Raw genomic sequence first — 16,141 nt, 5'->3', positions numbered from 1 at the left:
CTTTTTCCAGCCTGTGCTAAGCTCCTGATATATGTTTCATGTTTAGCAACAGAAATGAGACTGGTATCAATCTTCTCATCTAACTTTCATCAAGACACCAAACAAGCTCATTTCCCAAAATGTCAAACTATAAACTCCATAGAACATTTTTTTCCTTTTAACTTTCTTGTGAATCAATATAGTTATTACTAGTGCTGTCAGTTAAACGCGTTATTAACGGCGTTAACGCAAACCCATTTGTCCGGCATAAATTCTTTTATCGCGAGATTAACGTTCTTTTTAGCCTAGCACACTTTGTAGTTTTTTTCACATGCTGTTGCATCAACTAGTAACGTTAGAAGAACTACAACACCACACTGGATCTAGCTAGACCGGAAACAAAACAACAGGCACGCCGCACACACTTGTTTAAGAGTAGTAGACGTTGCGTTTTGAGTGGATGGCGAGCGCGAGACGCCGAAATGGATGCCAATAATATTCTGAATGGAAAGTTTACTTTGAAAAAGTTGCCAAATGGTTCCATTGACAAGACCAAAGTGATCTGTGTGTTTTGTTGTTGTGAACTGAGCTATCATCGCAGCAAGTCCAGTCTGAAATACCACTTGATGGCCAAGCACACAGCTGATGCAAATTCTCCGCCCCCTCGTCAAAGCCAGGCGACAATGGATGATTTTTCAATAACAGCAACATTTGCACAAAGCAAGCCGATCCACTTTTCTATGTTGATAAGAGCATTAAAATGAGAAAAAATAATGGGACAAAAAGAAATCAAGGGACATTTAGAATAGATAAAAATGTGCGATTAACTGCGATTAATTGCGAGTTAACTATGACATTAATGCGATTAATCGCGATTAAATATTTTAATCGTTTGACAGCATTAGTTATTACATGATACACCATATATCTGGTGTACTAGTTCAGTCTTCAGGCCCGTTAACACTGCTTGCAAACGCTTTTTAGTAGAATGAAGCAATATATTTTAAATTTACATTAATTTTTAAAATTATATAAAGGGCTTTAAACAAATTCCATGAAAATTAAGGGGAGGTTTTGTCTCCACAGCAGCAATATGTTATGGGAATATTTTGAAATGCAACTGAACAGAGTAGAGAACTGAGCAGAGGATTTGTTTGTAATTATAGCTGATTCCGCTTTAAAGGGTTTAGAGTTGACAGTATAGAAATCCTCACAACAGTTCCAACAGTGCACTTTAATGCGCCAATTAAATTAGCCAACACATACAGCTTCGTGTCTTTGTTTATGTGTGTGCATGTGCCTCTGTCGGAGCTCAAATGTATGCTTCTGGGTGCATTTTAATAACATTTCTGTATTCTTTTGTAAATCCATCAATAGCTGTTTTTCTCAGTATGAAATACCCCCACCCATTGTCTCACCCAGAAATTGAAAACATAAACTAGAGGAATGCTCACAAGCCATGGAATATCAATCAGTCTGCAAACAAGTCGAAGGTGTCAGCAGAGTAATGGCTTTTGTTTGAGAAAGAGTCCATAGCTGGTGCACACAGGGATTTAAAACAATAATCTTTCCGGCATAATGACTAGGTAATATGGATAGTCCATTTATCTTTGATTAGATTTTTTGATGCAGGGATTCATTCCCTTGGCTCACTGTTTCATTATTCTTTCTAATTACCTGCACCGATTCGCCCATCAAGCATCGGTACACTGGCAAGATGTAATTGCTTCTGCCATAAATCAAGAAACATTTGTGGGCGTCTCAAGAGCTTCTTCTCCATTTATACAAACACATTGAGAGGCCAAGCTTATGCTCATATTGATAAATCCAATCATTCATTTTGACATTTTGATATTTGATGTTCTCGGTCTCCAGCTCAATGTTTTGCTAGCTCTTACACTGATAATTCTTGTCACTGTTTTGTTTGACAATGTGTGTACAGAAGCAGTGCCTCTGTCTTTGTCTCATTAACATCAAGATTTGCCGTGTCCCCACTTGAGAAAAAAGCATTTTGCATTTGTGACTGGGATGCCACTGAGTGATGCATTACAGGTACAGCCACAGTGGGCTGCCAAGGTCAAGGAGCACATTGTGTCTTAATGAGGCCCCGGCTCTGATAAACATTCAGCTGCTGGCCCCTAGTGTTGCCTAATCTATGTTGTAGAAACACCAAAAACATGTAAAAATCTGCCCGGGGCCACCACATATTCCAGTCCACAGGGTTATTATTCTAATTTAGTTAAGGCATTAGGCAAATCAACAGCAGCGCAGTGGGGAGAAGTGGCTCGAGGAAGAATGTGAATGAGCTAAGTTAAGGCAGACAGAACTGGGGCTTAGCTGTTAGCCTGGGGGTCAAAGTGATAATGTATGAACTTAGCTCTGGCAGTGGAGCAGACAGCACTACATTAGTGACCAACGAGAATCTTAGAGTGGGTCCTTTATTCTGAAAGCGACACAGCAAGTGTGTATGTCAGCTGATCAGGGACAAACATGGATTATTTGCTCAGCTAAATCAGTACTGCTGTTCCTGCTGCATCAGATTTGTCAGCTGCTTTTTTTTTTCTTCTCTCAATGGTCACACTGACCTTGATGTAGCTTGTGGTGAATTAGATCGTTTGTGTTTATGCCAAAACCTTATGCATATTAGGCACTGTGAATACAAATGGAGGGCCCAACTTTTTATCTAAGGAAAGTAACAACCTTGCATATTTTTTGATGAAAGTTGCGGTGTCTAGAGGTCAGATAGGCTTAAATTATTTACCCTTTAAATATTGCATGTTTCGTTTGTGCTCAGTGTTTGCCAATTCTAGCAATTGTTAGTTTGCATTATACTGAACACAAACTACTTTACTTTTAAAAAAAACACAAGGTCTTTCTTTTATTAAATTCCATCAACACACCCAAGAGCATTCTTTTTTATTCTATTAGAATGGCAAGGACAGAGTTTGCATGTGGTTAGTTGAAACCTGGATGAAATGTTGAATAAACACACTATTACCAAAACTGATGAAAGGTTATTTTGATCTCTAAATTTAGTCCTGCAATGCAGTGGGTGTGTGTGATCTGTTGACTTCTGGCTGTCCTTGCTTAATAGCATCTTGTCTGAACACATTCACTCTGCCCGGCCATGTCTGCCTTTGTGAACCAAACAGTGAAGAGCTGCTTCAACTGACGAGAATGTCCAGTGTACTAAAATCACTGGAGTGCAGCTCTGCAACTAAATGGTCCCCAACAAAGCACTTGCTACCTTGGATTTTGCATTAGGTAATATCCTCCTTGGGGCCAAGACTTCTCTTGGCTCCTGGCTACCTATATGTACTGCTTGGTGCTTGTATAATATATGTTATTTACTTTTTAAAGTTGCAATAATCAATATTTTAGCATAATTCCATTCATTGTTTTGGTTTGTACGGCCCCCCAACATTACAGTTTTGGTTCACTGTCACCGCTCTTATCAGCCTCATTTCTAAATACATGAGGCACGTATTTTCAGTAAAATAAAGCTGATAAATTGACTCTGATAATTTGACTTTATAGGTCTCCTGCCTGGCACCAACACAATGATAGCAACTAGCTGGTAAACATTGTGGAGCATTTAGCTGCTGAAGAGTCATAAAATAAATATTTTTTGACTGTTGGTAGAGACCAAAACAGAGCTATGAGGAGAGTGAATATTGGACCTACATTCATCAGGCCTCCTGAAACATGACGTTCCTCAATGTGGGCTAGTCAGCTAGCACTTCCTGGCAAATGGTTTGTTTACATGCTAAATGCCCTGGTCCTTCGTCTTCAATAAAACAGTTCCTTGGCTTTTAAGCTATGGTTTACATTGCAAGTTTCCTTACCTTGTGTCTGGGCTAAAGGATCATTTCGGATTTGCCTTTGTTTTTTCCTTTCATTAATCAGACTGATTCATACTGACATTTTGAGTGAGTTCCGCTCTTTGTAGGATATTTACTGTGTAAGCCACGACTTCCTGTGAACACAGATCTGGTGAATACAAGGCTGCAGATATCTCCAGCTGTCTTTCAGCAGGAGACGCACACAGTCCTATCCAGCCTGTGTCCTTCCTCCCACTGAATATGTTCAAGTGGCTTCGAAACACTGAGTGGGATGACTAAGGGGCAGCTGGCAGTGACCCAGGTTAATATGGTTAAAACACTTGAGTGCCAGTGTCTGCAGTCGAGGCATGCATGGTGCTGAATGCAGAAAATGGAACAGAAGTCTACAGAGAGTCCTGTAGCTAGAGGAGCGTAGGGGGCAGTGATACTGTAGTTGCTGTATGAGCAGCTGTGCTGAGGTCTGCATGGTGGCTGAGGTGGCTGAAACAGTGATTTCCCCATAGTCTGTCTGTTTCTGCAGACCTCGAATTAAATCAGCACCTTTTGTAATGGGACTTGTGCGGCAGGAATGTAAATGTCATACAGAGCTGAGGAACACAAGAGCTGCACGACTGGAGAGGAAGCACATAGGCTACATTCATTAAAACACAGGGGTAGATGACAGGAAAGTGTATCCTCACAACGCCAAGAAAAGTTTAATCAGTGTGTTGTTTTGTTGGATTCAGCATTTTACACCTTTAAAACCCCATTTAACCACATTTTGGACTGCAGGGACTTTGTAGAATATATGGACCACTGATCATCTCTGTGCTCTTGGGTTAAGTTTGAATCTTTTTGAGACTGTGCTCTTCGAAGAGCATGCTCAGCACCACAGCATACCATTTCTCCAGCTCTGAAACAGATTTCCAAGAGGGTTAAAAATGAAAGCTCTCCAATCTGCTCTCAGAAAAGTGGAATTGATTTCATCTTGAAGACGTAGACCATTAAGGCATTTAAAGAGGTATGAGAATGCTTACAAGATCACGTTCGTACCAGATGTCCTCTGACAAAGAGCTGTGTGATCTATAATGTTTTTTTTTTTTTTTTTAACAGTTACAGCTGCCATCTGATTATAGTGAAGCAGCAAACACACTGAAGAGTATAAATCTGAGGTCCTCCGGTGGGTATGAAGTGGGATCACAGTGCTTTGGGAAGCCTGTGCCATGTCTGGGTTTGCTTAATCAAGTAAAAGTACACAGTGAGACTGAATCTCTCTGTACGTGATTTACTTGAGCTGTAATTCATTTGGAATTGGAGATGAGGAGCTGGCAGTGGCAGGAGGGAGGTTACAGTATATTGGGTTGTGAGGAGGGAGTGATTGGGACTGGCTGCTGATGTTCGGAATCATTACTGCATGCTGTGGTCTATACCACCCATGTACTTAAAGATTATAGCTGTGGGGCTTCTGTGCAGAGTCAGGAACCAGCAATGGGGGATTTTTGTGTTGATAAAAGTTGAAGTTCTTTTGTGAAGGTTGCTCACACAGAAATATAAATGAATGCTACCTCCTTTCCCAATGTGTTTGATAGATTGTTTACTGGGAGCAGGGTGTGTTTGTTTGTTCTAATAGGCCTATGATGGGGTTGAAACTCCATCCAAGCATGTGATTCGTGAAAAGATGATTATAGTCCTGAGGTTGACGATGCATGTATGCGGGGAGGGTTGCAGAACATTCAGATTAAAACCTATATACACCATGGATGTGAAGCTTTAAGCTGCCCCTGGCTGGGACATGAGAGGTGAGATGGAAACTGTTAACCTTGCATTACGGATCAGCAACAATCTGTCAACACGTCACATTTTTCACAGTTCAATAACTGATAGGGGGGGATGCTGCTCTACCGAGTGGAACTATTGCTGCTTTCATAGTCGTGCTGTTTATTTAATCCTGCGAGACCAACACGGCTCCTGAATATTCATGATTGTGTCTCCGAACGTCAGGACGCAGCGGTGGCTCTTCCCTCCCTGACAGAGAGCGGAGAGGCTGGGAGGAGGAGGGAGACAGCATGCCAGAGTCCGGCTGCATCTCTCCCACTGCATACGAGGGCAAATCTGCTCTCAACTCATCCTGCTCCGCACCGCCGACAACGGGGACAACAATGGACTGACGGAAAGACAAACGCGGAGCGAGAAGAGACACGGCGGGGGGACAGACAGCGCGGGAGAGAAACGCCGCCTTGTTTTTGAAGCGTGCACATATTTATCCGGACATAAGCTCCTTCGGGTTCACATTCGCAGAGCGGGACGGATCGAGCGACCACAACGCCTTTGAAAAAGGGGGATGTCACAGCAGAGCGGCGATAGCAGGAGGGTGCTTCGATGCGAGCGGTTATTGCAGCGCACCTCCTGGAAGATGGACCAGACATATTGGGGCTAAGGAACTGGCGACTTATCACGTTGCGGAGGAGAGATGTTTTGCAACTGCCGTAGGCTGCTCTAGAGGATGAATGTCTTCCCTGGCGTCGTTTGGCGCTTCTAATATGTAGCTCCAGCGACGGCAGAGCGTGTGCAGCTGTTTCTCGGCCAGTGAAGCCCGTAAAAAAAGCGTCGCTCGCCGGCTGGAGTCGAGCACCGTGGCCGCCAGCAACCTCTTCCGACCTCGGAGCTCCATGTGACGGGCGCGATGCCCCGCTAAAGAAGTGAGCGCAGCCCGCTGAGCTGTCCGTGGTGCTGAACGGATCCGCCAGCTCCTCCGGGGGGCTCTTAACGAGTTGACCTTCTCTCTCTCTCCCCCCCCCCCCCAGCAGAAAATCCCCCTCCAGGAATACACAGTAAGGTGGCAAAGCAGGCCACCGCACACGGACAGCTGCTGGGCTTGACTGTGTCGGCCGGACAATATTCTTCTTTCATGGCTGTGGCACGCAAAATCAAAACTTTGCTGACCGTCAACATTTTAGTGTTTGTGGGGATTATCCTGTTCTCGGTCTACTGCAGGATCCAGGACCGATCCGAGGAGCTCATCCAGATAGGGCGTATTTCTGACCAGAGGCTGCGAGCCAGGAATGGCAAAGTTTCCAACTTGGTGGACAGGCAGTCTATTCTCCAGAGGCTGGAGAGGCTGGAGGATGTGGTCTACAACCAGCTGAACGGTAGGGCTTGATAGGCTCAATAATAATGAAAGGTGGGCACAATGTGTAACTTACTAGTAAAGAGGTCATCAGCATACCGAAGTAAACAATGACCACTGCAAATAAAACTGTGTGAACTGTGTCTATGCCTGCTGAAAATACACTCCTTATGCAATGTAGAGCACTTTTTTGGATTAACTGACCAAACTGTCTTCCAAAATCTAAAATATGTGCTGGCTGCATGCATTGAGGTGAGTTTTCCGTAGACCTGAAGCATGACTCATGCATATTTTTCAGCCTGTCAGCCTGTAGCCTCATTTCTTTGGTAAAACAGTGAGAAATCTGCTTCATTTTGCACATGAAACGAGGTTAAGGTCTGCTGCCTCTGCAGCACTGACCCTGTCTGTTAAGAAGCTAATGAAGCAGGGTGATGTATTACAGTGCAATACATGGTATATGTGCTTAATACCGTTTGTGTTGATAGACTTTATGGGGCTGTTACTTTAACAGCCTATCAGACTGTGCCACCCCCAACCCCATAATTGACTTGTTGTAAACTTCACATAAACTTATGCTATAAGTATTGATGTCTGCAGATCTGCACTGAATTCCACTCAGAGGAAGTCTGTCTCTCAGCAGCAGCTCATTTCACTGGAGGCAGCGCTGGTGAAACATATCAGATTTAACAAGCTGTCTGAGTTTTGAAGGAGAGTCTAATGTAATGGCTATATAGCGGAATGACAGACTTGTATTTCATTACATGGCCATTAGTCTGTGGGGCGGATTTGCTCTCCCCAGCAGAGCAGCAATCTTTAAAATCAGGTTTGGTTACCTATGACTCCTCATGGTCTGTTCTCCTGTGGGAAATCAAACACAATCAGGACTGATGTTAAAGATACAATCAGGCATTTGTTTGGCATCAGTCATGCTTGAAAAAGACTGATCTGGATACAGTACATGACATATTAAAAGTGTATAAGTCACTATGTGTCAGCGTTTAATAACTCACCTACAAAAAGCAAACACATTTCTACTTCCTCAGAATTCATGTCAGAATCACATACTCCAATGCATTCAGTTATACTCATTCAATTACTTTATACACATAAATGCATACATTTGATACAACATTGTTTAAATCACTGAAATTTAGGGCTGGAACATTAATTGTTTGGCCTACTAAATGTCAAAATTATGAAAAAGACCTGTCTCAATTTCCAAGAGAATCAGACAATCGACTAATCGATTAATTGTTTCAGCTCTAATGACATGCATGTCATCAGCAAGTAAACCGAGAACTACTATTTTCTACTATTTCCTGATAAATGTCTGTCTACTAATGTTGGTTTAAAGACTCAAAGCCAACAATGTATGTAGAAGAGGATGGTAATTCACTGTTGGATAGCTCCCCACTGACTCCTGCGCAGGTCAAACGAAATAAACACATTTCATAAATTTAGTGTATTTTGGACTGACCAGTGCTCACTCACAGGATATCGAGGCTATGTGGGATCATAAGCACAGTGTTCTCACACTGTTGGGTCTGCTGTGGTGGCATACTTCAAGACAGTGTCAGTGGTGTTGTATGAGAGTGCCACAGACATGCTGTACTGCTGTAAATAGAATAGAATGCCTTTATTGTCACTGTAAACATGTACGATGAGATTAAAAAGCCAACTCCAACAGCAGTGCAAAAAAACAGTGTAAAGAATAAAAAATACATACAATGTAAACATAGCACATAAAGTAATTGTACAAAAAAGGGAGGTAAGGTGCACAGTCCTGAGGACTAAGAGCACTAATAGATCCTAATGCATGTGCAGGGGGGGTTGATAGAGTTGTTGAATGGCAATGACTCACTGATTGCTAAATTAGCAACCTTTCTGCCTTTTGAAAAATATACTCAAAAATATATATAAAAAATATTATTACATATATTCCAGCCCAACCTCAGTTTTGGATTAAAACTCCTCACACACAGGCATTTCAACTAATTCAAAATAATCCAACCTATTCACTCGACAGTGATAAGGGATGTGTTTTAAAGCATGATGTTTCATCTACTAAAGCTACAACGTCTTGTTCACAAACCAAATAATGAGAAATCAGTGTGCTGGAATGTTACTGCTTAGCAAGGTGTTACTGATTGATTTATAATCTATCAGTAAAGTCCATTCCTATTTACTAGCTTGCTGTTCTCTCCTGGGAAATTGTGACTTTAGCATCTGTGTAAATCACAAGCTGCTGAAGGGGGTCTGCGGGATAAGGACTGTGTAGGAGGAGGCGGGTTCTGCTTGTGTTGTTGTATTTCATGCTGGTCACCAGTAGAGGTCACAGATACCTTAATGCCCCTTTAACTACAATTCAATCCCCTGAAATGTGTTTCAGTGCCAAATTAAAGGCAGAAGAGAAATGGAAGATATATGGAGAAAGTAAGCATTTCCCTGTGGTTGAAGATACAGTATCCCTAACTGATTTGTAATGTTAGAAAGAGCCCTAAAAAGTGCCTTGACAGTCCATTTGACTGTTTTGTCCTCAACTGACTGTTCAACAGTCAGTAGTTGAGGACGTTTCACAGCTTCATGGCCGCAAAACAGTGCGAGTGTGGACCGTCTCGGCAGGATTGTGTTATTATGGCCGAGCTTTGGCAGCTATTTGAGGGTCACTCTGTCACTTTGAGTTATGCCTGGCATCTGGCATCCAGCCAGCAGGCATTGCCTCTCAAAAAGTACAATGCATCCCCTCAGTCACTTGGCTTTATATAGAGACAATGAAACTATAAGCCAGTCAGCCCCACAGTGTCACTGCTGTGGGACAGAAACACACTGTGTCTGAGAAATTTTTTAAGGGCTGAGAGAAAAAGCAGCACTTATCTACTTAAACATTTACTTGTGAGGTTATACAATGGGGGTGGGAAAGTCTATATGGATTGTATCAATTTGTCTCATGCCAATTTTGAGTGGGTGGATTTTAAAACATGAATCTGGGTTATTAAGTTTAATTGTTAATTGACTGTTCTGGCTGGATGGCATCTGCCTCCTCTCCTCTAGGCTAGTTATACAAAGTCTGAAGAGGTGCATTTCGTGTCAATTGTTTTATGTTAGCAAAAATCATATCAGGTTCATAAATGATTCTCAAAACTGACTCTTCAGCACTGTACAGTAACACAGTCAAGTCCAAGTAGCTGGGACACCATTTGCAGATCTTTCACAAGTGGAGAGAGTAACAGTCGATTATGGGCTGAAGAGAGGAACAAGCAATGAACTAAGTGCAAAGCTGGCACAGTTGCCTGCCTTCCAGTTAACATATGAATGCAAGAGAATAAAACCATTCTGAACCTAGGTGTGAGTCTAAAATGAATTAAATAAGTATAAAAAAATTCGGCAACAATCACATGCAGTGTAAGGCTGTTACACTGAATTCCAAATTGAGCTTCACATAGAAAATTGCTGAATCCAATAATTCAACAAACCCATTTGTTCATTGTGAGCATTACAAATTCCAATTTACAATTTGCAAACAAACTCTACAGACACATACTGTATCTCTTTCTATGCAATCCAAGTCTGAGACAGAAAAAGGAATCAATTGCGGTTCGTAATTTTTCTTTGACAGCGGCAATGTGTACCAAGGAGTGCACACAGGCTGGGAACGTTCGCTGGCTGTCACAATCCCTCCATGATTTGTCTTGAGCTCTTTAATGGCATACTTAATCATATCCTCATATCCCAGGTCACTGCCCCTTTTTCTAAATCGTGCACAGACCACAAATTGTATTCTATGGCCACTGGGAATAACTATGGTGAGAGGAGGACTCAGCGCGCCAATAACTATTAACATGTCCGGCAGCGATATGAAGTAATTGCCCATTCCCTCTGTTGTTTATTGCCTACCAATGGCATGCCGTGGGAGCTGCAGCAAGGTCCAATTAGATTTGAAGGACATAAACAAGTCGCAGAATTCTCTTTTATGGTCGCCTGATGGATGGTCACCAGACTCCCAACAAGAAAACAACAGTCAAGCTTTATCAGCAGCCCATTCTGCTCAGAAATGAGCAACATGAGGGTTATCAGTAGCACCGCTGTGCTGTGGATGCCACCGTCTTTGGGTTATCAGATGAGGAGGTTTTAAGCTTGTTAACAAGCTTATGAAGCAGCGATTTGACCTTAAGTACTGCATTAGAACCAGCGAATACCTTCCCGCCGGTACTTACCTGCTGAAGCCCTGTGAGTCTCACTAAATGAACACTAAACACAAATAAGATTAGCTGCCATTGTAACACTCAATTTGAAACAACAACTGTTGTTATAGATTTCATCAGCAGTGGCTAGGCAAGCTAATTAAGCTAACCTTAGCTCCAGGAGTTGGTCGGAAAGGCCTTCTGAGGTTGACTTTGTAATGTTTGCAGCTGGCTTGATATTAAACGAAAACCTAGTAAAATATGCGCTTTGGGCAAGATGCATGATATTGTGTTAAAAAGCTAAAGGATAAAGCTACATGTCACAAAAAAGTCATCTTCCCCAGTTAATGATCCATTGAAGACATGGAAATAAAGAAAAACAATTGTTTGTGTGTTGCAGTTTAGCACAATAGACCTTCCATTATAAGGAAATATGTAAAATATTTTATTCTAATAAGCTTACACACTTGTTTGTATTTTCATGTTACTAGAGTAATATCTTTGAGCGTGATAACTGACCAGCGTGTTCGGCAATATGGCGGGGAGTGAGTTTGGCTGGTTAGCCAGGATTGCAAACACAAATCAAACATACTGTTCAATCCATTCTTTACACTTTTTGGTTTGAAAAGGCTGGAAAAGACCACTTCAAGCGCTTCAAATGCGAGCATTGCTCTCACCACAGCTCCATGCACACCGCATCAACAGATATCCAAAGCCCTGCCATACCTAGGTACAGTTGCTAAGCTACGATTGGATGATTGATGTTCGGGGGAAGGGTGTAGTGAATTGTCAACTGCAAGGCTCAGATATGTAAAAATAGACTAGTTTAATAATAATAAACAAAACATTTAATAAACAAAAACAACATCAGATTGATGATTTTCATTCTGATGGTCTTAAGGTCAAGCTTAAATTGGATGAAGCTCAAATAAAACTACCTGATTTTTATTTAATTGTCTCTCTTTCTTCCGCTATTCTGTCACTGGAAGCAGAAATGCTCTAAAAATAAGCTTCTTAAAAAAACAAATATTGTCATTAACAGGTGAATGTGCCACTACTGAGTTCTGACCATGTGTCATTGCTAGAGCTCGGCTGTTGTCCCTCAGCTCACGGTCCTACTGGCGCTCTTGTCATCAGCCATGCATGTCACTCCCGGCCTTCTCCCGGTGCGTAGGTGCTGATGGGATGGCAGCCTCACAGGCCCAGCTGCAGCACCAGATATGCTTCTTATCTATAATGCCCAATTATGGCAAAGAAACCAACGCTGCTTATATGCTAAGCCTGCTGGGGCAAAGACTTGATGAGAAATGAGAAATGTCACACTCTTTTCCACGCTGACACACACTTGATGCTCTGACTGTATCTTAATGATACACATCACGGTGCGCCTATATTTGGTTGTGCAGTGTGGAATGGCGGCGGCTGCAGGGACACCGCATCACAGCGCGGTGAAGCCTGATGAAATGAAATATATTCCAATAACGATATGGAGATGAGGCTCTGGTCGACAAAACAGTTTCAGAAACAGATAAGAATCAATTCTGCTCAGCCTTGAGGAATCATGATAATGAATTCAGCGGCTAACCTGACAATCAGCACAGTCAGCCAGAGACAATAATGGGTATTTAAGATGGAGCGAGCATTCCTCTTATTTACACTGTTGGCCTTGAGTCATGCAGTGATTACATTACTAACATTTAATGATGACATCCGATGAAGGAGGGACATATAAGCCAGTATGCCAGGCTGGATAATTAATGATGTGAATGGATTTTTGTTTTCTTTCATTTTGTTTTGAAATGTTTGACTACTAAGGATGTAACTGAATACAAATACATTCAGATAGGAACAGATAGTGCACCCCGGACGGACAAACACAGTAGAATTTGTATTTTTTTTTTCCTTTACTAAATAGACCTGTCATCAGATTGACCTTCAGACATAATTTGGCACAGAAATCAGACAAAAAGGTGCTCCTCATAACTGGATCTTGCCTCATAGTCGTCGGATTCAGACTTTATCAGAAGCTGCTGCTACTCCGCAGGACTTTACATGCAGATTTGCTGAAATGTCAACAATCATAGGCAATACGTTTGATATTCAGGGGTTTGGTGTGGTCAGCCTATAATAATCAAGATCCGTTCTGATCAGATTTGCATGAAGCTTGACTGATGCTGCACAGGTGTTATTTACACCTGTTAATGCCATATTTAAGCCTGACTCTTTGAAATCTTTCATTATTTGGCAGTAGACAGAAAAATAACAATCTTAGAAGTGCATGCATGCAAACAGCCAAAAAAGCCAGACACTAACTTTATTCTCCCACTGCATGCACACCTCCATTTTGTTTAAACAATACTACACAATTAGCTTTTTTTATCAATAGCACACCACTATTTTATTTGAATAATTGAGGCACGTGTTTTTAATATAATATAATTTTTGTATAGTCTGGGAATAACTAAACTCACACACATATGAGGAGATTAAAGGCAGTAGAAAGCAATTGGACATAGAAGAAGGAGGCAGTAGATAATTCCCAGCAAGTTGTTGTGTGAATCAGAACACAGATAAGAATGCAGATATTATGTGTGAAATTAAGTGATACAGATAATAGCTTTGCACTCCTAGTAATTACAAAAATTAGATTGAAGATGCTTTCTATTCAGTTCTAACAATACACACAAAATACATGCTAGTGTGATTCTGCGTTGATACCGAAAAAGCATTTTCACTCCAGCGCAGTAGTATTTAGTCAAACACAGCGGCTAAGAGTCGGTGTGACAGGGAAAGCCGTACTAAAACTATGAATGGGGTCTTTAATGGGTTATTTTAATGCAGCTGCCTAACTACAGTTTTAAACGAATACAAAATGTGGCTAGTATGTGAAAAACAAATGAATAAAGATTAACCTAATGTCCTGCCTCTGCAGTTTGTGCTGTTTATATGTATATATTTGGTGTACTTGAACTGTCATGTGAGCTCTTGTAGGGCTTACATTTTGCATAAGGACAACAATCTATTGTTTAGAGATAATTTCCGTCTAGTGCTACCAATTTCCAAATCAGAGTTGTTATCCTCCTGACATGCCTGCTGCTGTTATGAGTGGCAGTGCTAGAATTAATGCAGCTCTTCTCCAAGCTCTCAATATTTCATAGATTTGTTTTGGCCTTTGAAGGCTTTAAACCTCTCTAGAAGAAGGAGTTATTTTTCCCTACTTGAAGAGATCACTGAATCCCCCACCATCCCCTCACCATCAATATTTAGTACTCCGCTGCATCACTTTGGACACACATAAATCCACTCTTGCTCTTAAATCATTCATTAAATATGGGGTCATCTTTGACTATTAGACTCTATCTTATAAAGGCCAAATCAGACACATTCCAAGGGTTGCTGTATAATTTATAGCTGTTATGGGTTTAATGTGTCATGTCAGAGGGATTTGGACAAATAGATTGTGAGGAAGGAACACATGGATGGAAGTATACTCGGACACAATAAGATTCAAATTGGCACCTGACGTTTCGAGGATCCGCATCCAGCTGACTCTCCGGATGGGAACGAAAGCAGAGTGGAAGAAGCAGATGTTGAGCTGAAACTGCCTCGGAGTGAGATGATGAAAGTGCTAATGTGGTGTTCGTAGTGTGAATCTCACATCGGAAATAATGAATGAAAGAATACTTCACAGGAAATACATGGAAATTTGCACAGTTAGTACAGGTATGATATCTGTTTTAGCTTAGAAATCAACATTCATCCCGTCTCAGCGGTTGAAGTCCTATACTACAACGAGCAGCGTGGGGGCCTTTAGTTGTTGTCATCTTTTTTTGACCAGAACAGAACAGCCCACTTACTGGATGCTTTTATACAAAGTGCCTCACAGGATCATGTGTGCATACATTTTTAACTTGTGCAGTCGCCGTGGGAATAGCTCTTAATCCTCACAGTGTTGCTCTACCCGCAGACATGCACAGTCCAATTCTTCCTTTCAAGATATGTATTAAAAGCTTCTATTTTTGTTCGTAAACAATCCACTTTTGAAATAAAAATGTTGCTGTGTAAAAGACGTATTTGGGTTTGGCTATTGATTAATTATGCATATTCAATTTTTGTATGACTTTCTGCTTTCCTCAAAATACATTTCCAAAGAAGAAATGGAGAAAACATGAAAGATGAATCAGAGCCAGGCAGAGTTATTTAGCTACCTCAAATTACCCACCAGGCATTATCAAAACAGACTTTTACTACATAAAGATTTATAAACCTTCGCAGTTAAAGCTTCCGAACACCATCAGTTTGCTGCACTGCTGTCATAATGTTAAAAATACAAACTCCCCATCATGAGATTGCTTCTGCAGAATCTTTAAACTGAAGTGCTGAAGTGCTACAGACAAACAACAGTGGAGCAGATTTTCAGGCTTCTCATCCCATAATGGAATTTCCTTCAGTCAGACCGAGGAAGTGGAAGGCACAGGGAAGAAATAACGCAGCAACCAGAAAACAAAGCTGGCAGGCATTGTCCTCCTTTCAAGACTCATGCAGAGACAGAGAGGCCCTCCAGACTCGAGTCTCCGGCTCTGGAGGGTATCTGTGTTATTGTGTGACATGGGCCGCTATGCCAGATGGCTAGTCCGTGACGTGAACCCCACCCATACTTGTCAAAATGCCACCATAGTGGCTGGTGCAGGGCATGCTAAATCCCTCTCGTGGGAGAAGCCAGTTTGCAACCATTCAGCTCCAATTACAAATCTTCAGTAGCACCCGAGGATTTGAGGCCATCCAAATATGGTGATTACTCCGCAGTTCCTGGAGGGGTGAGGCTGAGAGCTGAGCTCTTCATTGGTATGCACTGTTTACTTACTGTCTGTGTGTCCATCTGTTGATATGGAGAACAGACGCAGCTCGATTTTTCTGTGGAGGCCACACTGGAAGCTTGGCTCGCATAACAATTATCTGACATTATCCTGCAGTTTCATGGAATTTTAAATAGTCAAACAACAGTCAAGCCAGCAGAGACGGATATGAATAAA

At 41.7% G+C, this 16,141-nt stretch overlaps 1 protein-coding gene across 1 annotated transcript in view; it reads left to right on the top strand.

Moving 5' to 3' along the window:
• The first annotated feature begins 5,709 nt into the window (after positions 1 to 5,709).
• galnt9 (polypeptide N-acetylgalactosaminyltransferase 9) overlaps positions 5,710 to 16,141 on the top strand; it is a 92,590-nt gene continuing 82,158 nt past the window's right edge. The window contains exon 1 of the mRNA XM_051423602.1: positions 5,710 to 6,949. Coding sequence (XP_051279562.1) covers positions 6,709 to 6,949 — 241 coding nt within the window. The 5' untranslated portion in view covers positions 5,710 to 6,708. The remainder of the gene's footprint in view (positions 6,950 to 16,141) is intronic.

The sequence above is a fragment of the Dicentrarchus labrax genome, unplaced genomic scaffold (assembly GCF_905237075.1).
Source record: "Dicentrarchus labrax unplaced genomic scaffold, dlabrax2021, whole genome shotgun sequence".
NCBI lineage: Eukaryota > Metazoa > Chordata > Actinopteri > Moronidae > Dicentrarchus > Dicentrarchus labrax.
The sequence above is the reverse complement of the archived record's forward strand: the minus strand, read 5'-3'. Positions and strand labels throughout refer to the sequence as shown.